Raw genomic sequence first — 23,196 nt, forward strand, 5'->3', positions numbered from 1 at the left:
TGGGTCTGGATGGGTCACTCTTCAGAGGGGCAGTGTGGACTTGTTGGGCCGAAGGGCCTGTTTCCATACTGGAGGGAATCTAATCTAAGCAATGGGTTAGTAAAGGGTTATGAATGAATGAATGAATGAATGAATGAATGAATGAATGATTGATGAATATAATGAGCTGGTGAGTGAGTTAGTAAAGATTCCAATAATACATTATCGCCACAGGATAAAGATTCCATGTGTGAAAATGTAAATGAAATCAGTCTCTAATATTGCCTGCAGGCATGAAGGTTTGCTTTCTGAAGTGAAGGACTCATAGAGGTCGATACCATATCCATGCTGCCCAGTTTATACAATTTATCCAGTCCCATTTGGTCCATATCTAATCCCATTCAATATATGTAATATATTCCATTTGGTCCAAATATCTAATCACTAAATCTATCCCATTCATGTACCTGTCTAAATGTTTCTTAAATGACAAAATTGTACTTGCTTCCATCAATACCAGCAGCCAGTTCCAGACACTATACATTGTGTGTCACAGAAATCACACACAGTATGGTCACTGTGTCCTTCCCTCTTATTCTGTACACCCAATCCTGCGAAGCACCTAATCAAATGATAGACATTCCTATGGATAGCCTCAGGTTCCCATGATCTCATGGTGTTTAACAGACATTGTAATTTCCAGGTCTTGGCATCTTTTTATGCATCCTATTAATTCACATTCCAAAGTTACTGGTTATACTCCTTCTGGTCAGTCCCAGGCTTGCTTAGTTCAGAGGACTGCTTGAATTCTGTCATTCATTGTAGTCCACGCGCTATCTCTAGCAAATGCAGTTATTTCTCTTCTGTTTTCCACAGTCCCAATTTCTGTAAAAAATACAAAAGACAGTTGGTTTTAACTAACTGCTATAAGATTTGTAATATTATTTTCTGTTATAAAGTTAGTTATAAAGTATAAGGTTATAGAGCTATTTCTACTGTTATCACTTTGTAACTAATAATTTGCAAGCAATCTATTTTTGTTTGGGGCATACCAGGCATTTATTTATAGATAAGGAGAGCATTTCCTGAGACTAATTAACTTTCACATTTAGATTTAACTGTTTTTCCCCTAATGCATCTGTTAAACTTTGGTTATACGTGTATCTGTACTTATGCTGACATTTATCTCTATGGTTATCCGAAGAATCTTTAACTAGAACCTATTTCCTAATATTGTGGATAACTTCAAAGAAACAACCAATTACTACAAAATAACTTTAGCTGCTGTTTTCATAGCTGCTTAGTGAGTTAGGCTGGCTGTATTATGGAATGAGATTTTCATCCTTTGTTCTAACTGGTGCTGCTCACTTCGCAGGACAACATCCTTTCCTTAATGAGGCTGGAGTCAGTGACCTGTCTATCCTTAGGCATCCTTTTATGAAACTGACTCGGATGGTTGCTTGTAGGGCCCCTTGTTCACCTTGGAGTAGCCTTGCTCAAAGGTACTATCATGTTTCACTCAAATGCTGGGAGCAGGCTATATAATTCTGCTGCTCTCTTGTGTCTTTTGTGTCTATTTTGTGTCTTAATGCTATAGTAGGCTGTTTTATTCTGTTTAACCCTTGTTGGCCATTTTGTGTCATTCAAACATTGGCCGCCCTTACCATTCCTATATGCTAACATTGATCTTACATAATGCACTCGCTGTGAGACATAATCTGTATGCCTCGAAGTTTTTTTTTCACCCTATGATCTGTATGTCCTTGCTTACACATGACGATAAATCACACCAAATCAAATCAAATCTCGGCTCTGCCTAATTGGATGAAACACTTAGCTTAAGGCCCAGCTCAGGCTTCAGCCCCCTGGAAGTTCCCATTTCTTGGCAGGCAGGCGAGAGGGGGCAAAATTGCATCCTGGAGTCAAACCTGGTTCCCTCATTGCCAGGATGAGGAGGTCATCCCAATGAGAAAAGATTAGATTAGATTCCCTCCAGTGTGGAAACAGGCCCTTCGGCCCAACCAGTCCACACCGACCCCTCTGAAGAGTAACCCACCCAGACCCATTTCCCTCTGACTAATGGTTTTGGAAAGGAAATCAGAAATTGCTGGAGAAACTCAGCAGTCTGGCAGGCATCAGTGGAGACAAAAAAACAGTTTTCCAGCGAGCCTTCATCAAAACATATGCCCCCACAATGTTCCTGCCTCATACTGAGGAATCATCATTCCATGGAATCCCTACAGTGCAGAAGTCGTTCATTAGCCCACACCAACCCAAACCCAGACCGCCCCTGTATTCCCCCCAACGGCTGACCTACCTGTCCTGCACACTACAGGAAATTTAGCACAGGGCAATCTGCCTAACCTACACATCTTTGGACTATGGGAGGGAGAAAGTGTAAACTGCCCATTGACAGACATCTGAGGCTGGAATTGAACCCATGTCCCTGGCACTGAAAGGCAGCGGTGCTAACCACTGTGCTACCTTTTCATGCTATTATGTTCTGATTCTTCCTGTTGACAATGTCCCAAAATTTCCCTTTTAGCTGGGATTAATTTCTGTTCTAACACTTGTATTTCACAATCCACGTTGGAGTGTTTAATCAAACTAAAACCATGGGTCTTTGCAACTGTGGATTAGATATTACAGTCGTTTGCTAAGCTTTAACACAGTGTTTGAGATTTAATGGTGGGTTTCTGGGTGAGGTTCAGGCCAAAGACTCTCTTTATTTTTTTCAGAAAGGCAATGTGTGATTCCTTAACGAAACCTTTCCTCCGTCCCTCACTCAGTCCATTTTCCACAGAGCCAGCCGTTTCTGTCCTCAGCAAAGTCAGCAAGTGTCTCAAGCTGGACACCAGTTGGAAAGGGAAGCGTAAGTATCTGGTGTTGACCTTTGTGACTGTTTCTGGCCAGCCGCGTTGTCGCCAGCTCAGGAACGGGCAATTCAGCCTGACCGATCAATGTCAGTGTTTCTCTGCTCGCTGTTCCCCTTAACATATCCCGTTGCACTCTCCCTCAGGTTTCCTCGTCTCTGCTGGTAATTCAACAGGAAGATTTTCCATCCCATCTGCCTATGGATAGGGTGAATAGCCAAGGTCTTTTCCCTGGGTTGTGTGGGGGGGGAGGGGGTGGTGGGGAGTCCAAAACTAAAGGGCATAGGTTTAAGGATGAGAGGGGAAAGGTTGAAAAAGGAGCTGAGGGGTAACTTTTTCACACAGAGGGTGGTGCATGTATGGAATGAGCTGCCAGAGGAAGTGGTGGAGACTGGTACAATTCCAACGTTTAAAAGGCATCTGGATAGGTATATGAATAGGAAGGGTTCAGAGGGATGTGGGCCAAACACAAGCAACTGGAACTCGCTGAGTTTAGGAAATCTGGTCAGCATGGATGAGTTGGGCCGAAAGGTCTCATTTCATGCTGTATGACTCTGACTCTTAAAAATCAGTGCCATTTATAGTTGGTCCTGGCTTTAATATGCTGCACAGCCAAAGTGACAAATCACTGACTCTGCGCATACAGCCAGCTTAGGTACAGAAAATACTATTCAGCTTATGACGACCAGTGGGACAGAAGGGAATGGCCTTGCCTTCCTTGCCTTTTGGCTGGTTAATACAACCACAAGGAACATGTTACAGAAAGCTGATGGCACACAGCTGTGTGAATAACACCACAACGAACAAAAGGGGCAGTCACTAAAGCGTTAAATTTTCTGACAGCCAGCCAGCTATGTTAGCGTTGGTGCCATGAGGTTAAGATTTAGGGTGTGGTTGAACAAGTAATAGATATTGATTGATTTGTTCTCTTTGTGTGTGCTTATAAAGGCTCCAAGAGCTATTGTGGTGCAGTGGGAGTGTCCCTAACTCTGGGCCAAGGCGGCTTGTGTTCAAATCCAAACTGGTACTGAGGTGTGTAGTAACTTGTTGGAGCAGGTTGATTGGAATTTCTATACAGGGGGCCTGGCTCACTCCTGCTGGGTGCAGTGGTTAACACACTGGCTTTCACACAATGACACGGAGATACTAAGCTTTAAAGGGTTGCTTTCTGACAGGCTTCCAGATGACTTTCCCCTTTCAAGGGGCGGTTAACCCAAATCCGAAGTTGACTGGTTCAACTTAAGTGTAATTTTGCATCAGAATATTCAGTGACTTTGCACAAGGCTTCATCCCTTTTGACCTTCTCCTTATCCATCATCTGGCTGGAAACCTGGGGGGGTCAGAGGTCAGAGGACTTTCCCATATTCAGATTGGCTGCCTGCACCATAGAAACATAGACAACAGGAGCAGGAGTAGGCCATTCAGCCCTTTGAGTCTGAACTGTCATTCAGTATGATCATGGCTGATGATCCAACTGTTCCTATCTTTGCCACCTACCCTTTATTCCTTTTAGCCGTAAGAACCATATCTAATTCCTTTATGATTTCCATTCAATGTTTCGGTCTTAACCACTTTCTGTGGCAGAGAATTCCACAAACTCGCCACTCTCTGGGTGAAGACATTTCTCCTCGTCACAACGCTAAATGACCTACCCAGTATCCTTTGACACAGCACTGCACAGGAGTATCCCCGAAGCACTAAAGATGTCATCAAGACAGGGAATGAAAATCAGGCAGCTCAGCGAACAAACCTGTAACTATGGCAACTGTTAGCCTGGGCTCTGGAATCCCCAGTCTTCTGGAACATCCTTCCTACACTTACCCTCTCCAGTCCTAGTCCAAATTTATAGGTTTCTACGAGATGTCCAGTGAATATGGTCTGAACCAATTCAGTGTCTTTACACTGTTAGCACTGTTGCCTCACAGCGCCAGGGACCCGGGTTCAATTCCCGCCTCAGGCGACTGACTGTGTGGAGTTTGCACATTCTCCCCGTGTCTGCGTGGGTTTCCTCCGGGTGCTCCGGTTTCCTCCCACAGTCCAAAGATGTGCAGGTCAGGGTGAATTGGCCATGCTAAATTGCCCGTAGTGTTAGGTAAAAGGGGTAAATGTAGGGGAATGGGTGGGTTGCGCTTCGGTGGGTCGGTGTGGACTTGTTGGGCCAAAGGGCCTGTTTCTACACTCGAAGTAATCTAAGTAATATTTCAGTCCTGCCATCCCAGGAATTGGTCTGGGCACTCTCCTTGAGGGGGCTAATCAATGAAGCTAAGTACCAGGGAAATAAACCATTATCGGACGCAAAAAAAATCAACTCCCTTTCCCTCTCAGCAGCATCCTGCTGGATTCCTCCAGCACATTCTGGTTTTATTGTGGCTGATTGCGGTCCCAGTCAAGTCTGGTTTAGAGGGCACATGGCATTTTGTGCGGGGCAAAGACTGAGAGCTCAATGGTGACCAGCACCCCACCCTCCCTGCATCTTCCCCCCTACCCCCCTAACACTGCAACAGGCGAAGGGAGGGGTTGGAGGGGGGTCAGGGGGGTTGAATATGGACTATCACAGCTAAAGGTGCAGGGAAGGTCAGCCCCCACCCAGCCTCCAAAAGACTTTGTCCCAAATAAATTCAACGTAAATGCCTACCCCTGTTGACAGCTCCACTCCCTGTTGCCTTGGCGATGCCCACCTCTCCCAGTGGGGCCACCTGACTTGCTGGCTCCTTAGCTTTCACGTCCACACTGATCCTCTGCAGAGCATCCCATCCTGTCCCACCCCATGGCCAATCCACCTAACCTGTACATCTTTGGACTGTGGAAAACTCAAGGAAACCCACGCAGACCTGGGGAGAATGTGCACATTCCAGACAGACAGTAACCTGAGGCTGGAATCGAACCTGGGTCCCTGGCGCTGTGAGGCAGCAGTGCTAACCACTGAGTCACCTGTGGTGCCAATCAAGTGGGTTGCTTTGTCCTAGATGGTGTCAAGCTTCATGAGTGTTGTTGGAGCTGCATCTATCCAGGGAAAGGGGGACTATTCCATCACACTCCTGACTTGTGCCTTGTAGATGGTGGAAATGCTTTGGGAATTCAGGAGATGAGTTACTCACTGCAGTATTCCGAGCCTCTGACCTGCTCTTGCAGCCACAGTGTTTATGTGGCGAGTTCAACTGAGTTTCTGGTCAATGGTAAGTTGTCAGTGGGGGCTTCAGCAGACATGATTAAATGTCATGGAGGGATGGTTCGATTTTGTCTTATTGAAGATGGTAATTGCCTGGCACATACACACACACTGTTCACATGAGAAGCATCTGACTAATGCTGTCACTGAACCACAGGACATTTTTGAGGACACTTTGTCTTCAAACTTAAAGGAGGGGTTAAAAAAAAAGGAAAGAAAGACGTGCATTTCTATAGCACCCTGCACAATCTCCGGGCTTTGCAAAACATTCATCATCCAATGGTGCACTTTTGAATTGTGATCACTGTTGTTATGAAGAACAGAGTAATTGAGAGAAAGGAATTCCTTAGAAAATTGATGTTATTGCCAACAAAGGTGTTGTGTCATTCACAAGGGGCCAGAATAGGATGGCTATAAAGAAATTAAAGGGAGAATTTATTGAGACAAGCATGAAGAGGAGGCATCAAGGATAAACTTCTGTCCATAAAAATGTCCCCAAGCCGTCTGTTCCCCAGCCAACATCGGTGTCTCAGGCCCTGCTGCAGTGCTCCAGCGAGGATCAGTGTTCTGCCTGGGGACCCTGCAGCCTTCTGCACTCAATACTGGCTTCAATAATTTTAGGGCCTGAACACCATCCTGTATGTCCATTTACCCACACGCCCCAGGCCCTGCCATGGCATGGACTTTCAGCTCAGCTAAACCATTATCACCTAATCATAGTCCCCGTTAACAGTTGTTCTTCCTCCCTGGCCTAACGTTATCCACCCCTTTGTCTGCCGAACTGTCCGTCGTTCTCTCCCCCGGGTGCTGTCTCCACCTCACTCTTTTTCACCCCACCCTGTCTTCAGCAAATAAACCACCTTTACTTAGCCACCATCAGTTCTGATGAAGAGTCACTGGACTGTTTTCTCTCCACGGACCAGCTGAGTTTCTCCAGCAGTTTAGATTAGATTACTTCGGCCCAGCAAGTCCACACCGACCCTCCAAACAGCAACCCACCCAAACCTATTGCCCCACATTTACCCCTTCATCTAACATTACGGGCAATTTAGCATGGCCACTTCACCTGACCTGCACATTTTTGGACTGTGGGAGGAAACTGGAGCACCCGGAGCAAACCCACGCAGACACAGGGAGAATGTGCAAACTCCACACAGAGGCGGGAATTCAACCCGGGTCTCTGGCTCTGTGAGGCAGCAGTGCTAACCACTGTGCCACCGTGCCACCCAAATTCTCTGCTTTCATTTCAGATCTTCAGCTTCTGCAGTTCTCTGCTTGTGCGTTAAGTTGCTTACTTGGCTCTCTGACAGACAGATAGTCCTGCTGCACTCCCTACTCCCTGCACCCCATCCCTTGAGTCAAATGTACCTGGTGAACCAGCATGTTGGCTTGTGGTGATATGTTTAAACTCCACCCCGTTTCCTAATCCCTGTGAGGGTACAAATTCCAGACCGTGGCTTTTATTGCTCATCTGGCTAGGAATTCAACCACAGCCTCAGGCTTTTGCACATGCTCAATCATCGAGTCCTGTTCAAACATTGACTTACTGTGCGTATTGGTCAATCAGTAAAGATATTGCTATCTCCTGCGTGACTAGCTTAGAGGAGAAACAAAAGAAATCCGGACAGAACCCAATCCTTGTGAAAGTCAAACTTATCAAGAATTTGAGAACGAGAATGTGCTGAACCTGCTAGCTCTCAGAGAAAGATTAGTTAAACTAACTGGAATTAAAACCTCATGTTTCAATTAAAACACTCAAACATTCTCTGCACAGATACAGAGTTCACCAGTTTTAGGTACCTCCTCATTCCGCCTCCTGTTCTGTGCAAGTATTTGGTTATATGCTTGTTGTTTTTTGGCTTTTGGAAGGAATCTATTTGTCAGTCTGCCATTCCCTCCTCCTCAAGACACACCCCTTGTCTCTTTTTGTCTAGTACCAACCCCTTTTGTATTTTGCCACCAACTCTCTTGTTGTTTAATCTCTCTCCTCTGACCCATCAATCACAAACGTTTTTGCTGCGTTGTGCGTTTCTCCCCACTCTAATCTCTCATTCAGAACTTATGACATTTTTAACTTTTCTCCCTTCTGAGTAAAAGGTCATTGACCTGAAGCACTGATTGCTGCTTTCCCCACACGTGCCGCCTGGTGGGTTGACCACTTTTGGCTCCTCATGTTGAAACTAAAAGCGAAGGTTCTCATTTATTAGGCCTGGGCTCTGGGGGTTACAGTTTTCAGGCCCTGCCAATGTCAGGAAGGTTGATGACTGTAGTTCAACGATTTCCAGACCTCGCCTGTCAGCTTCAGGTCTGGGAAAGGCTGCCCACAGCCATGAGGCCTTCAGGTTCCTGATGATCCCGGAGTGGGGGGTCTAGCCTCAGGGCCTCAAGTGTCCTACAGCGGTGACTGTCATTACTTCAGAGGTCTCTCGTTGGCTACAAACATGGATGTGCAAAGCTCTATACAAATGCAACGCCTCCTTTTATCCCCCGGTTTTGCAGAGACCGCTGTGGTGGCTGGGCTGGTTTTATTTCTCGGTGTGCATTTTTAGGTGAGAGGCTGAGAGTGTGCCTTCTGTAATGACGTGCCCTCTATGACTTACTTGGAGAGGATGATGTCATAGAATCATAGAGATGTACAGCATGGAAACAGACCCTTCGGTCCAACCCGTCCATGCTGACCCAGATATCCCAACCCAATCTAGTCCCACTTGCCTGTACCCAGCCCCTATCCCTCCAAACCCTTCCTATTCATATACCCATCCAAATGCCTTTTAAATGTTGCAATTGTACCAGCCTCCACCACTTCCTCTGGCAGCTCATTCCATACACGTACCACCCTCTGTGCGAAAACTTAGGTCTCTTTTACATCTTGACCCTCTCACCCTAAACCTACGCCCTCTCGTTCTGGACTCCCCCACCTCAGTTTAGGACCGGGAAACATTAGCAACTCCAGACGTGTCAATGTTGCCTCGCAATATCTAAATCGTGATGCGAGCCCACAATTCCAGTCAAGTGTTGGGTAAAGTTGAATGAATATTAATAGTCGTAAAAATAGTTTAATCAGTTACTCAACAAAAAAAAAACTTTTAATTAATCCCCGTCACATTTAAGTCCAAATTGAAACCATGAAAGTCATTTGCAGGTCATTCAAATCCCGACATACCTGTCTGGCACAAAGAGCAAAGAATCAGAGTGCACAGAATACAAGTGATACACATTCTCCTCTCTCCCTGCTAACTGCACTGCGAAGCACAGGCAGAGGTTTGTTTTACTTGGATAATTTCACCCCTTCACCAGTTTGCAGAGACACTTCCAGGAATTGTTAGCGAGGACTCTAATCCGGTTTCCTCTTCCTCTGACTGCGTGTTCCACAGAAACATCTCCTGCAGCAGTACCAGCAACACTTAGCCAGCATCCACACAGAGAGCAGCACAGTGACCAGGAGCACACCGATCACGTCCAGGCTGTGATACTGGATCCAGTTCAGCTCGTGAGCTGCAGGACGTAAATGCCCCGCCCCTTTGTGCCGCATCACAAATTCCACCCAATGGACAGAGAGGTCCAAAGGATGCAAGCTGTGGTCCTTGTGCAGTGAAGACAATGTCATCATGGCTTCCCTGTATCTAAGGCAGGAAAAGAAAGACAAGAATAATTGGAACTGGGCAGGAACACGGTGAGAACGTGATGAGTGAGCTCTAAGTCGAGGAATAACGAAGGCAAAGTGAAAATCGCAACCGATTGTCCTTCTGAACTTGGTCAAGCTGAAAGGATCTTTCTCGTCATGGGGATTTCTAGAAAGCACAGTTCCTGCAGAGTACCAGCAGATGAGGACGAGGAAGAATTCCCTCAGAATTCTCTACTCCAGAGCACTCTAGAGGATGGGTTTACAGAACATTTTACCAGATGCTGCAAAGCTTTAGTTCCCCTTTTCAATGGAAGAATCAGGACCCAGATACCATGCAACTGCAGAATCTAGCAGAAGTCTCATTACAGCTAGTTATTACGTAGAAACATTACATTCACAGGCGCACAAGTGCCATGGCTAACATTAAGCTATTATATTGGTCAGTTATAACGCAGATTCGGCTCATTTGGTGGACAAGAAAGATCTGACTACACTCATCCTGTTTTCCAGCTTTTCACTCATAGCCCTGGAGACAATGAGAGTGTGGTACTGGAAAAGCACAGCAGGTCAGGTAGCATCCGAGGAGCAGGAAAATCCTACTCCTCGGATCCTACATGACCGGCAGTGCTTTTCCAGCACCACACTCTTGACTCTAATCTCCAGCACCTGGAGTCCTTACTTTCACCCTGGAGATAATAGCAACACATGTGAATATGTAACTTCTGTCTTTGAGTATCGGAATTGGGAAGTCATGTTTAGGTTCTAGAGGACATTGATGATGCCTCTTTGAAAATATTGTGACCAGTCCTGGTCGCCCTGTTTTAGGATGGATATTATTCAGCTGGAGAGGGTTTAGAAAAGATTTACCAGGATGTTGCCGGGTATGGAAGGTTTGAGTTAGAAAGAAAGGCTGCTTAAGCTGGGACATTTTTCACTGGAGCGGAAGAGGTTGAGAAACGACCTGATTAAAAATATTTAAAATAATGAGGGGTAGAGATAGGGTTAATGATAGTTGTCTTTTCCCGAGGGTGGGGGAACTTTTAAGGTGAGAGGAGAGAGATTTAAAAAAGACATGACAGGCAAATTTTTTTACACAGAGGGTGGTTCGTGTGTGGAATGAACTTCCAGTGGAAGAGTGGATGTGGGTACAATTACAATATTTAAAAGGTATTTGGATAAGTACAGGGAAAGGGAAGGTTTAGAGGGATATGGGTCAGGAGCAGGCAGGTGGGATGAGATTAGTTTGGGATTATGGTCAGCATGGACTGGTTGGGCCGAAGGGTCTGTTCCCGTGCTGTAGGACTCTATAAGCATTTCTAAGTTAACCACACTCTCATCCAGTTCCAGACACCCACCATCCCTTGGGTGAAAACATCTCTCTTCGCTGCATGCCTCGTACCTGAAATCTGTGCCCCTGATTATTGACCCCTCTTCTGATAGAAAAAGATCCTTCCTATCCATGCCCCTCATAATCTTGCACTCTTCCATCAGGCCCCCTCTCAACCTTCACTGCTAAAAGGAAAACAAACCCAGCCTCTCCAATATTTTCTCAAAGCTCAGACCCTCCAGTCTAGATTGCATCCTGGTAAAACTCCTCTGCACCCTCTCTAGGTTATTCACAACTTTCCTATAATGTGGTGACCAGACTGTACCTAATAGTCCAGTGGCATAATGGTATTATTGCTAGACTATCAACCCAGGGACTCAGCTAGTGGTTTGGGGATCTGGGTTCAAATCCTGCCACCGCAGTTGGTGGAATTTGAATTCAATAATAATCTGGAATTAAGAATCTACCGATGACCACGAAACCATTGTCGATTTCAGAGAAACCCAACTGGTTCGCTAATGTCCTTACCTTCTCTGGTCTACATGGAGTCATGGAGATGTACAGCAGGGAAACAGACCCTTCGGTCCAACTTGTCCATGCCAACCAGATATCCCAACCCAATCTAGTCCCACTTGCCAGTACCCGGCCCATATCCCTCCAAACCCTTCCTATTCATATACCCATCCAGATGCCTTTTAAATGTTGCAATTGTACCAGCCTCCACCACTTCCTCTGGCAGTATATTCCATACATGTACTGCGGTCGACTCTCAACTGCCCTCTGAAGTGGCCTGGCAAGCCACTCAGTTCAAAGGCAACTAAATGCCAGCCAGCAATGCCCACGTGCCATGGTTGAATTAAGAAAAAGTGCCACTCTTTTGGATGAGATGTTAAGCCAAGTCCCTATCTGCCTCTTCAGGGATTCTGGCATCTAGGGTGTTATTTCATCCTCAAACAGCATCATGTTAAAAAAACAGAGGAACCTGTTATTATCACATTGCTGTTCATGGGATCTTGCTGTTCGTACATTGGCTGCTGTGTTTCAGATGTGACAGGGGAGCTTCATAAATACATCAACAACTGTAAAATGACCTGGGATAATTCGAGGTCAGAATTGGCCCTGTCTATATGTTCACTGTTCACCCAATGCTAGATTGGCAGAAATTTCCTCCTTAAATATGGAGAAGATCAAAGCCATTGTCTCTGCCCCCATCACAGCTTTGAACTCGACTCCACGGCCCACCTTGTAAACTGCCTGAAGCTGAACCAGACTGATAGCAATCTTGGTGTTACATTTGTTCTCAGGATTAGCTTTGATCACTTAACTTTGCTAAGGTGACTAAGATCACCAAGACCACTGTTATGAAGATGTGGGTGCACTGTACCTTTAAGAGAATTAAACACAACAGAACTACCTGACAGCGCCAAGTGTTCTCAATAAGATACAGGGTAACACTTGGTCAAAAGCTAAATTAACTCGTTGCCTGGAAACGACAAAACAGATTCGAATTAGGCCAATCAGTTTAAATTATATCCTGAAAAATACCAAACTCCAATCCAGTTTGAATTTAATATATTGACAATCTTAAAAGCCAATGACACAATCTGATGCTTTTTTTTGGGGGGGGAAATCAGAAAAGGGAAAATTGAACAATTGAGAGAAGAGCTGCCAAGACAACAACATCTGCATATTGCCCAGAGAGTAGCTCTCTTAAAAGGTACCTTTATCGATCAGTAATCTGTGATGTAGTATCCCCAAGGAGAAGGAAAGACGACTGAAATACAGAGAAAATGAACGTTGCCTGGTTTTGAGATAAGACCTCTTGTTTTTTTGTAAATCTTAATTGTGGGGGGGTGGTTTATAGGACTAGTATGAGAGTAATTGCGATGTACAGCATGGAAACAGACCCTTCGGTCCAACCTGTCCATGCTGACCAGACATCCCAACCCAATCTAGTCCCACCAGCCAGCACCCAGCCCATATCCCTCCAAACCCTTCCTATTCATATACCTATCCAAATGCCTCTTAAATGTTGCAATTGTACCAGCCTCCACCACTTCCTCTGGCAGCTCATTCCATACCTGTAGCACTCTCTGTGTGAAAAAGTTGCCCCGTAGGTCTCTTTTATATCTTTCCCTTCTCACCCTAAACCTATGCCCTCTAGTTCTGGACTCCCCGACCCCAGGGTAAAGACTTTGCCTATTTACCCTATCCATACCCCTCATAATTGTGTAAACCTCTATAAGGTCACCCCTCAGCTCCAGGGAAAACAGCCCCAGCCTGTTCAGCCTCTCCCTATAGCTCAAATCCTCCAACCCTGGCAACATCCTTGTAAATCTTTTCTGAACCCTTTCAAGTTTCACAACATCTTTCGATAGGAAGGAGACCAGAATTGCACGCAATAATCCAACAGTGGCCTAACCAATGTCCTGTACAGCTGCAACATGACCTCCCAACTCCTGTACTCAATACTCTGACCAAGAAAGGAAAGCATACCAAACGCCTTCTTCACTATCCTATCTACCTGCGACTCCACTTTCAAGGAGCTATGAACTTGCATTCCAAGGTCTCTTTGTTCAGCAACACTCCCTAGGACCTTACCATTAAGTGTATAAGTCCTGCTAAGATTTGGTTTCCCAAAATGCAGCCCCTCGCATTTATCTGAATTAAACTCCTTCTGCCACTTCTCAGCCCATTGGCCCATCTGGTCCAGATCCTGTTGTAATCTGAGGTAACCTTCTTCGCTGTCCATTACACCCCCAATTTTGGTGTCATCTGCAAACTTACTAACTATACCTCATGCTCACATCCAAATCATTTACATTGAGGGGAAAGTAAAAGGTAGGTGAGAGGAAGCAATTGTAAATAGATTATGATTTGGAGATGCCGGTGTTGGACTGGGGTGTACAAAGTTAAAAATCACACAAGACCAGTTATAGTCCAACAGGTTTAATTGGAAGCACTAGCTTTCGGAGCGACGCTCACTATCACCTGATGAAGGAGCGTCACTCCGAAAGCTACTGTGCTTTCAATTAAACCTGTTGGACTATAACTTGGTATTGTGTAAATAGATTAGATTAGATTACTTACAGTGTGGAAACAGGCCCTTCGGCCCAACAAGTCCACACCGCCCCGCCGAAGCACAACCCAACCAGACCCATTTCCCTACATTTACCCCTTCACCTAACACTACGGGCAATTTAGCATGGCCAATTCACCTAACCTGCACATTTTTGGATTGTGGGAGGAAACCAGAGCACCCGGAGGAAACCCACGCAGACACAAGGAGAATGTGTAAAGTCCACACAGACAGTTGCCTGAGGCGGGAATTGAACTCAGGTCTCTGGTGCTATGAGGCAGCAGTGCTAACCACTGTGCCACCATGCCGCCCACGGTTAGTTAATTATCCTCTGTATACTTTAAGAAATAAAGTTGTTACCTTTTACTTTAAATAGTTCTTGGCCTCTCAAACTTTCACAGATTGCTGCATGGGATAAATCTTTTCTGTATCGCTGGTTTACATTAAGCAAGAGAGTTTAACATAACATAACACCACCTACCTCCTCCCCTAATGTCACTGCCTTCATTCATGCCACACTTCACTGCTCGTTGAAGCCTTCCTCCATGTGTTGGTTAACTCTAGCCTTCCTAGGCATCCCACTCAGCAACATGAACTCAACTACAACTCCTGCTCCTTGCACTCTAACAGACAGCAAGTGTCACCCCTCCCCCCACCCCTCCATGCTCACTAACTGACATTAACTCCCAGTTGAACAGCATCTTGAAACTTCTCAACCTGGTTTTCAAATCCCTCCCTGGCCTTCACCCCCTCTCTGTCTCACTAATCTCCACATCCCTCTGATACTCCTGTGCGTCCCTGATGTCCACTGCTCTGCCAGTGGCTTTGCAGCTGCCTATGCCTTCAACTCTGAAATGCCCATGCTACCCCTCTCGCCTCGGCTACCAATGTTAGCTCACATCTTCCGGTATCGCGTTGCGTGGTTCAACTGACGCGTATGTGCTGAGACTCCTGTGAGGCATTGTGCAAAGTTAAAGAATCTATGTTAACACAAGTTGTTGTTATTGGGGGTCAGTTTTAAGGTAAGAAATGGCGTAATTAATTTTACTGACCTGGTATCGTTGATGACCATGTTTAACGCGTTGACTAGATCATCGGAGCTCATTTGTTCTATGTCTAGCTCAACCCCAGCACCACGGTTGACCATTTGAACGACATTATATCCTTGATCCCCAAACAATGGTATCATGACAGACGGCACACCACTGCAGATAGCCTCATAGAGCCCATTCATCCCTCCATGTGTGAGGAAGGCTCGTGCTTTCGGGTGTCCTGGTGCACAGAAGAGGGAGACAGAAAATGAACACTTGCTCAATTGTTTGTTCAATAATTCCATCAAAACGTCTTTGGGCCAACTGGTGGCCAGTGAAAAACTTGAGGCCATTTGACCAGCACTTTCCCGATTTAGGAATCAGACAGAGTGTCTAAAACCAGGCAGCTCATTGGCTCATCTTCCCCAGTCAGCTGCCTGGTGTATCGAAGGGAAATGGTGAATGGCTTGACCCCAGCTAGAACTGGATGACTGTCAGTCATTGTAAAGGAAAAGCAAGTCGGACACAAACAGGCCCAGAGAGTGCTGGAGAAACTCAATAGATATGGCCACTTTTGTGCGGAGAGAAACGGCCTACATCCCAGCACTTACTCGACTGAGATCGAGTCTGACTGCAATGTGAGATACCCTAGGCTAAAATCCTAAATCCAAAGGTTGTGGGTTGGGATCCTAATCTCGAGAGTTGAGCACAAACTCCTCACTGGGGAGCACCATCTTTCAAATGAGATACGAAACGAAAGCTCTCTCAGGTAAGCACCTGTGTGGGAGATCCCAAAAGCACCAGTTCTGAAAAGCAAGGAAGTTCTGGTCACCATTTAACCCTCAATCGACATCACCGAACAATAAATTGCTGTTTCACTGATTAGTTATAACTAGGAAAATGTACAAAGGATAGGGACCAGAATGTAACTCAGCATGTGATCAGCAGACCACACCACTGCTTGTGGGATCTTGCTGTGTACACATTAGTTACCACATTTCCTACAATGACAATTACAACAGGCGTGGTTAAACACTTTGGCATGTCTTGAGGCTGTTGGTATCATTGGCAAGCTCCAATACCAGTCCACTTGTCTCCATATCTAACTCATTGTACATGAAAGGAAAACAAGAGAAACCCCAGCACCAATTCTTGTAACAGTCCAAGACTCAATTAACCATTTGGTAAAATATTAATTTAACCAAGCTTGCCGTTGTTTAAGCGGTGCTCTGATTCGAGCGGATATTGCAGTTAAATACCCGGACTGAAATCTGGCTTGATAGGCCATATTTTGTTTTTTTTTTTAAATTTAACAATGTGTTTCAGTGAATGACCACCAACGCACAATACTGCAGATTTGGTTTTAACAAAAAAAACGTTCATTACAAAAAAGATAATTAAAAAAGCCCAAACTATTCTCACATAACTTGAAAGATTTTTAAACCCACAATAAAATCCCATCCCGTTCATCCTAACATCATCACTTTACAGGACTCAAAACACCAGAGAGGATTCCCTTCTCTGTTGCATCTATAGGTTTGATTTAACTGTTGCATTCAATTCCTGGTCTTGAGAGTTTGATAGCCTTTTCCTTTATTCATCACACAACTGAGCTTAGGCTTTCTCAGCTTCAAATAATCCATTTAGAGTTCCAACCAAACACTTCTGGTCTGGAATTTTCAAACTGAAATCCTTGCACTGAGGTAAATCTGTTCCTAACAGTTCTGAATGAACTCCTTTCTCCAAGAGAAATTGTTCTCACATCTAAGTTGAACCAAGACTTCTATGAACTGAAAAAACCTTCCAACCTGTGGGCTCTTCCCTAAGCGAAAGAGAATCAATTTCTGATACTTCTAAACTGAAAACAAGCTAATGCCAATCAATGGTGAACTCTGTCCGATGCAAAACTCTCACTGCAAACAAATTCCTATTATCACTCCAGGCACACATTCTCGTACTGGTTTAAGAAATAGGTTTCAGCAAAACTAAACTATTATACCACATGATATTGAAATGATATCAAATTACATGATATAAAATTACAAGTCACAGATCTTACATCATGTTGGTTAAGCCCAGGTAATAATCTTACCCAACAGATCATTCTGTGGAAGCCACTCTAGTAATTTTGTATTCGGTGCCAGTGTTTCAGGAGGATCTCCAGTGTATCTCCACAGGACCTTTTACAAAGGAGACAACAAGGCTGGGTTACCAGGAAGGACAAAAAAGGTGAGATCATAAAAGAAAAAAAAAGAGTGTGAATTGGGAAGGGAATAAGTGCCATGGAATCACAATGGCACGAATGGAGGCTATTCTGACCATTAAATCCATGTCAGTTCTCTGGGGTCGGGGTTGGTGGGGGTTGGGGGGGAAGCGAGGATGAATCCAGTCAGTCTCACTCTGCCATTCTATTATCGTAGCCCTGCAAGTCTATCGCCCTCATGAACTCATCTGATTTCCTCTTGAAATCATCAATTTTGTTTTCTATCACTGAGTTATCATTTAGTAAAGTCTGGCAGGGTTGTCTCAGGCCAAACGTAACTATCAGGAGTGGGTGATAGTTGTATACTCATGGAGGATTAATTGGGAGAGGGTGGGTCATTTGTGAGGTGTGAACTGGAATTACATCTCTCACTAGAAATGGCAATAACAGCACTCTGCCAAACAGTGTTTAATCCTCTGGTCTTTAGCAACACTGAGACTTCAAGTCCTTGACTAAATCTTTCATGAACATCAAAGGAGAGCAAACAGGGTTCTCTTGCCTCTCCACAGTTTCTCCTGTCTCTCGACATAATTGACATCTCTGGTCACTCTAACTTGATCTTCCCCATTTCCTCCAAATCCTTAAAAATGTGTGGTATGCAGAATTGGACACAATATTCAAAGCTGAGGCCTAACCTGCGATGGATAAAGTTTTAACATATTCTCTTTGCTTTCGTACTCCATGCCTTGGATTTTAGTGCACAGGAGATTTACTAGGATGGCCCGAAGGATGAAAGATGTTGTGTACGAGGTTAGCTTATAGATGATCCTTGGAACAAAGGAGACTGAGGGGAGATTTGACAAAGGTGAACTTGACAATAACAGGTTTGAAATAAGGTAGACCAAGGAAAACTGTTCCCAGTAGGTGAACAGACAAAGTCAAAGGCTTACAGATATAAACTGATGGCTAAGGGACACAAAGGAGGATGTAAGCAAGCATTTATTTTTGCAGCAAATGGTAATGACTTGGATGTGAGCAAAGGGGGGTGGAAACAGAGCAAATAATTTCCCTGGACAATTTAAAGTTGATTTATAATTTGACTTGAATACATATTCATTATCCATTACAAAGTAAGCATACAGACCGGCTCAGAGGGGCTCTCATGGTAGTGTCCCTACCTCTGAGGTGGGAGACCTGTGTTCAAGTCCTACCTGCTCCAGATGTGTTGCCCTAACATCTCTGAATGGGTTCATTCAAAAATATCTCCAAACAGCTTCAATGTTTCCACTCACTCACCTTCTGAGGAATGTAGCCCCAGACATCAGCACATTGAATAGTAAGTTTAAAAAGGGAATTGGAAAAGTACTACAAAATCTCATTTTTATATATATTAACCAGCACCTTTGGGACCAGGTATTTGTCGGTTGATCAATATTCCGGTCGATCAAGAGGTCCCTCATACATTAAGTAATAGAAAGGTAATGCAAGGGGTATACACATCACTGACATACTTTACTTACAGCATAATGCGTAGAAATAATAGTGCACCTTTATCTTAAATAAAACTTACCAACTCATGCGCATGGTCAAGTGATGACTCGGACATGGCAGAGATTGTGATCATAGAGTGAACTTTCAGTATTTGAGATCTATATTGTGCTGCTTTATTGAGTGTGTCAGTTTTGTTTTTAAAAATAAGGTGCCAGTTAAAACCAAGTTTGTTGTACAGAGAGGGAGGCATTTGCAGGTTATGGAGAAGACAGCACTCCAACAACACTCAGGAAGCTTGACCCTAGTCAGGACAAAGGAATCTGTTTGATTGGAACCACATCTACCACCTTCAGAATTCTCTGCCCATGCACAGTGGCAGTAGGATGTGAACCATCTACAAGATGCACTGCAGCAATTTACTCTTTAGACCATGCCTCCCAAACCCCGTGACCTTGACCGCTGTGAACGACAAGGCAGCAGGTGCGTTGGGAACATGGACAACAAGTTCCCTTTCCATCACCCCGACTTGAAACTATCCCCAGTTGGCCTTTCACTGTCACTGGGTCAAAAGCCCGGACCTCACTTTCCAGCGACAGTGTGCGAGTTCCCTATACCATGTGTACTGGCAGCTCCCACCAACCCTTGGGAATGGGTTATCGGGGCTGGCCTTGCCAGTAACTCTCACCTGCCATGAAAAAACGAAGAACAGCCTAGTTGGAGCTGGTAAACAGCTTCCTCATTTCCCCTTCCCCCACCTCATCCTAGTTTCAAACTTCCAGCTCAGCACTGTCTCCTTGACTTGTCCGGACTTGTCCTACCTGCCTATCTCCTTTTCCACCTATCCACTCCACCCTCTTCTCCCTGACCTATCACCTTCATCCCCTCCCCCACTCACCCATTGTACTCTATGCTACTCTCTCCCCACCCCCACCCTCCTCCAGCTTATCTCTCCACGCTTCAGGCTCACTGCCTTTATTCCTGATGAAGGGCTTTTGCCCGAAACGTCGATTTCACTGCTCGTTGGATGCTGCCTGAACTGCTGTGCTCTTCCAGCACCACTAATCCAGTAGTTGGAGCTGGTACAGACGTCACGGACCATATGCTCTGCTCCTAGGGTGCATCTTTTGATGAAGTGGCAACATTTGCAGGTTTCGAAGTTGCTGTCGAGAGAGCTGCAGTGAGTCACTGTGGTGCACCTCTAGCCCCTATGTGTGGTCCACACTGTTGCCACGTTACCCTGGTGGTGGAGGGACTGACATTGCAGGCAAAACATTTTGGGTTGAACTCGGTTTTCTCCAACATGCCATTGGATACTTTAACTCTGCCTGTGCAGATTTCAATGTAACCTGCCAGATCAAGTACCAGGTCCGTGATAGTGTGGCACTCCTTCAGAACTGCACTGGCTGTGTTCGCTGCGAGTCTTGAAGCCCTCAGCTTTAGTCAGAACGCTGGCTGGGATCTCACAAGCCAGGCCAGTCAAGCTGCAGCTGATCACGTTTTCTTCAAAGGATCTTTGTCCTTCTGTAGAAATGACATTTTCAAAATGGGCATACTTCAGAATTCCCACACACTCACCTTCTGAGGGATTCGGCCCAATGCGGCTGCAATCCGATTTGCAATCTCACGGGGCACTTCTGACACCATTGACCCGAAGGAGAAGATCACGACCCCGTGCTCTCCAGAACTGTTCACAAACTCTTCAAACTCCTGTCACATAACAAGTGGGAGGTTTACTTCAGGACAATGATTAATAGAAATGCTTTCCTTTTACCTGAACAACATACAAAACGTTAGACTAGTTGCTAACTTTGTGTCTGTTCCTCAGTGGTACCCCCTCCCCTACCTCACCCCAACCGAGCGTAACAGACTGGCACGTTCCAAGGTCCAGGACGATGTGCTGAGGGATGTGCTGAAGATTGGGGGCATATACTGCCAAGGTGCAGTGGGGAAAGACCATCATCTGGGGTCTTTCTGCTGAAGGACAGTGGGGGTCCATTCAGTTATCCGACCCTCCCAAGGCCTCAGCTAAATCCCTACAGATTAATTGCAAGTCCGGAGAAACTGATCCCTAATATCTGCTTTCTTCTCTCTAAGTGAAGACTGAAAAAAAATCTGAATTTGTAAACTGTGTGTGTACATAATGATTTCCTTTTATGAATAAAGTCTACGTTGGCAATTTAAAAAAATGTTTCCTCTCACCCACAGTGTTGTCCCTCCCTGTGGTAAACATTGCCCCTCACCCACGCCAATGGTGCCCTTACCTGTTGTAAAGGTTTTCTCTCCTTGCAGTTGATGCCACCCACTAGCACCATGTTTGGCATCAGGGGCCTCGGGGATTCAAACGTGAAGTCGTAACGCATCAGCCAGATGGAGGCGTTACTCAAGAGTTGGACCAGGGTCACGTCCCTCTGCAGGAACCTCTGGGCCAGCTCTTCGAAAGGGGAGTAGATGAACCAGCACAGCAGGGGGTCCAATAAACCGACCAGCACATTCTTAGTCCTTTGGAGGAAGGTCATTCGGTCAGTGTTCCTGGTGAAAATTCTCGGCACGTAGGAGAGTGGCCTGGGACACTGCGTGGCTAAACTGTCCAAACCACAGGGGAGTCCTCGCAGTAGATTGATCGTGGGCAGGGACAGATACTCTGCAATGATGGCGCCACACGGTACAAAGGGGTCAGTCAGCAAAGCATCAAATTTCCTCTCCACTAACTCCTGCATCAGTTCCTTATTGTACAGCAGACTCTCACAGGTCTTCATGAGCAACTGGCGAAGACTACTCGTCTTTTCAAAACCAGTGCGGAGTCTTTCGATGAGAGACATGTTGGTACAGACATCAGGCTTCAGGCTGTACAATTCATCCTTGCTGTAGGGCACTGGGAATACCCTGGTTGTATAGTGAGGCGATGGGCCCATTTTCAAATTGATCTCGGGGATCACGACCACCACATTGTGGCCCCTTCTCCCGAGTTCATCCATCAGAGTTTTCAGGTTTAGCCAGTGACTCCCATCCACGGGCACCACCAGGAGCTCTCCACCTTCAGTCAGTTTCCACTGGAATGTGGACAGAAACAGCAGGGATCCCAGCACACACAAGCTGCCAGAGGTTAAAGCCATTTCACAACTTGAAAACTTCTTTCTCCCGCCAGCTCAGGGCTCACTGGAGCAGGTTTTGGCTCAACCTATACTCACTGCCCAATAAGTCAAAGTACAGAGGAACTGTTCCTGTCTCTGAGCTGTTTAATCAGGTTTTAACTATTTGCACACCATCAAATTCCCAGGTATCACTTTTCAAAAACCATAGGTGCTCACAAAGCATTCCAAATGCCTTTTTTTAAAAATAAAAACCTCAAGTTATTTTATACCAGGTTGTAAAGTGGATTGCAAGATAAGGAGTTAAAGCCACACAGGAGTTCGATTCCTTCTGAAGGGGTTAATGATTAACGAGGGTTTTCCCCCGACTCGCCCTGATTAAATTCAAAGCGAACCTGTCGATGTTCAACAGGGTTGAGAAATATCAGGCAAAAGTGGGAACGCGCTCCGGCAGCTTGTACAACCCGCGACAGGGTTGGCCGCACATTTAAAAGAAAATGATCAAAACGTGGAGCCCAACTTGGGAGACCCCCCCCCCCCAGCTTCAGAAGTTGCATCACGGGCTGTCATTGTTCTGCATTGAGTCTCATAGCCAGCTCCACACAACCACTGCACTCCTCACCCAAAACAAACTTGACAAAGCAATTACACACCAGCAGCCAACGGAACTGGAGCAGATGTCTCGCTGTGAGGTTTTCATTTTTAAATAAAATGACTCGGATTCACACGAAATAGTCGACCTAAAGAGGCCGTGGATTAAACTTTTGACCAAAGACTTTTTTTCTCTCTTTAACTGGTGGAGTGGTCCGCCACCTGCTGTTAGTGTGGCCTCATAAAATACTCAGAATTGAACTGGCTCTGTTCCACATTGTCCAGAGAGAAGAGCAGCTGGGTTTTCCCCAAGGCTTCGGTATTCTAAAATCACAGGTTTGTGGGAAAGTGTGTGCGTGTAAATACACTGAGTGTGTCTATACACCGTGTGTCTGTTTGTGTATACACTGCATAATATGCTCTAGTTCAAGACTCAATTATCTATCATAACTCCTGCTTTCAGTCCTAAAATCAATTATTTTTAATCCAACTGGATAGTGAGCCTCCAATTTTATGAACCTTATTTTTGTTAATCAACCTTAAATATGATAAATGGTCAAACACTTTACTTAGATCAATACAGCATTGCCTCCATCTCTGATGTGTTAAATAATCAAAGTATTCAATTAGAATTAGTTTGTCTTTAACAAATTCGTGCAGGCTCTGGTTCAATAATATTGGGTCTCTTCAAGACCCAATGAATTTTTTTCCCTGATTATGAATTCCAAAACCTTACTTA

At 45.2% G+C, this 23,196-nt stretch overlaps 1 protein-coding gene and 1 long non-coding RNA gene across 3 annotated transcripts in view; one reads left to right on the forward strand and one right to left on the reverse strand.

The window, feature by feature from the left end:
* The window catches only part of LOC140481882 (uncharacterized), a 100,015-nt gene that overhangs the window by 34,008 nt on the left and 42,811 nt on the right, over positions 1-23,196 (forward strand). The window contains exon 3 of one of the 2 annotated variants that reach the window (XR_011961629.1): positions 1,355-1,485. The exons of the other annotated variant lie outside the window; for it this stretch is intronic. This is a non-coding gene — a long non-coding RNA (uncharacterized lncRNA). Of the gene's footprint in view, positions 1-1,354; positions 1,486-23,196 lie in introns of those variants that run through there. 2 annotated transcript variants of the gene reach the window in all.
* On the reverse strand, positions 9,058-22,396 carry LOC140481880 (UDP-glucuronosyltransferase 1A1-like). Its single transcript, XM_072578501.1, has 5 exons — positions 21,039-22,396; positions 20,353-20,484; positions 17,176-17,263; positions 15,105-15,324; positions 9,058-9,644 (listed from the first exon to the last, which is right to left on the reverse strand). The coding sequence occupies exons 1-5, from the start codon at positions 21,888-21,890 to the stop codon at positions 9,356-9,358; spliced, it is 1,581 nt and encodes a 526-aa protein (XP_072434602.1). The 5' UTR covers positions 21,891-22,396; the 3' UTR covers positions 9,058-9,355.

Source organism: Chiloscyllium punctatum, chromosome 10, assembly GCF_047496795.1.
Source record: "Chiloscyllium punctatum isolate Juve2018m chromosome 10, sChiPun1.3, whole genome shotgun sequence".
Classification (NCBI taxonomy): Eukaryota; Metazoa; Chordata; class Chondrichthyes; order Orectolobiformes; family Hemiscylliidae; genus Chiloscyllium; species Chiloscyllium punctatum.